The following is a 1,378-nucleotide window of genomic DNA, read 5'->3' as shown; positions in this document are numbered from 1 at the left end:
GTAAGTATTGTGTGTGTGTGTGTGTGTGTGTGTGTGTGTGTGTGTGTGAGAGAGAGAGAGAGAGAGGGAACGAGCGAGAGACAGACGGAGAAAGAGAGAAGCTGACTTGAATATTACTTAGTCTGGTAGCACATGGCAAGGTTGTGATACTGTAGGACATCAGTGAAGTGCTACTTAGTAAATCTTAACCTATCTCTTTTTTCTACAGGTTGGTACTAAGAAGTGCCTTTCCTGACGTCTCTGCTGCTTGGACCCGCTTCTAGAGCAGTCTCTGCTTTTGCCTTGCTTGCTGCCAGCTAGACTGTGACGACAGCACATCCACCCTCCACCTCTAGCCCAGACACCCCCATTTCTACTTATAATCAAGACAAAAGCTCTAAGTATCTGGCATTGCCCTAGGCTGCTTTAGTTTTAAAAGAAAAGTTTGCTGAAAAAGTAAGATCTCTTCTGCCAGGAAATCAAGGAGGAAAAAAAAAAATCATTTTCTCGATTTGCTCTAAACTGCTGCATCTGTCTATGCCAAACTAATCAATACCGATTGCACCACCAAACTCCATTGCAAATTCAGCTGTGAGGAGATTCCCTTTCAGACAACTTTGCTGAAAGCAGCTTGGAAATTCGGTGTCAAAGGGTCTGCCACGTTTTCATGCTTGCATTTTGGGCTCCAAATTGGCACTGGGAAGGGGTTACTGAGAGCACAAGGCTGATTCGAGGCCCTACTTTTAAACGTTCATCTACTTAGGATTCTAGTATTTCTCTAAAAACCAAAACCTCTTTGAATTAACAGTTTCATGCTGTGAATTTCTAGTGGGAGATCTTTTCCTTGATATTGACAACACAATTTTCCATGTACTTTTAAAGCAGGGAGTGGGGAAAAAAAGTATTTTGGAGGGGACATTTTCATCATCATTTTACAGTTTTATCAGTTCAACTTTTTTTTTTTTTTGGTTGGTGTTGCTGGTTTTTTGTGTTTTTTTTTTTTAGTGGGGGGGGTTGGGTTTGTTGGTTTCACTGAAAAATTTAACTACCTGTAAAATCTAAACATGGCTGTTAGTGTCACACCAATTCGGGACACAAAATGGCTAACACTGGAAGTATGTAGAGAGTTCCAAAGGGGGACTTGCTCACGGCCAGACACGGAATGTAAATTTGCACATCCTTCGAAAAGCTGCCAAGTTGAAAATGGACGAGTAATCGCCTGCTTTGATTCATTGAAAGTGAGTAAATATTATATTATTTTAAGGATACGCAATAATTGAATAAAGGGGCTATGGACATGTAGTCCATTGAGTTTGGAATTATGGATTGCTTTGTTAATAGTTTAGTTATGTGGTGTGTTCTTACTGATGTTTTTGGGGGTGGGGGACTTTTATTGAGA

The 1,378-nt window shown here is 40.6% G+C and overlaps 1 protein-coding gene across 50 annotated transcripts in view; it reads left to right on the top strand.

Moving 5' to 3' along the window:
* Positions 1 to 1,378, top strand: part of MBNL1 (muscleblind like splicing regulator 1) — a 197,087-nt gene that overhangs the window by 54,392 nt on the left and 141,317 nt on the right. For 29 of the 50 annotated variants that reach the window (XM_044383495.3, XM_048216004.2, XM_048215989.2 and 26 more), the window contains exon 2: positions 209 to 1,217. The exons of 20 other annotated variants lie outside the window; for them this stretch is intronic. In XM_044383495.3, the coding sequence (XP_044239430.1) occupies positions 1,044 to 1,217 (174 nt within the window). In that variant the 5' untranslated portion in view covers positions 209 to 1,043. Of the gene's footprint in view, positions 1 to 208; positions 1,218 to 1,378 lie in introns of those variants that run through there. One more of the 50 variants, XM_057316089.1, reaches the window with a different exon arrangement.

This window comes from Ursus arctos, unplaced genomic scaffold (assembly GCF_023065955.2).
Source record: "Ursus arctos isolate Adak ecotype North America unplaced genomic scaffold, UrsArc2.0 scaffold_20, whole genome shotgun sequence".
Taxonomy (NCBI): domain Eukaryota; kingdom Metazoa; phylum Chordata; class Mammalia; order Carnivora; family Ursidae; genus Ursus; species Ursus arctos.
Note: the sequence above shows the minus strand (reverse complement) of the source record. Positions and strands in the feature narration are given on the sequence as shown.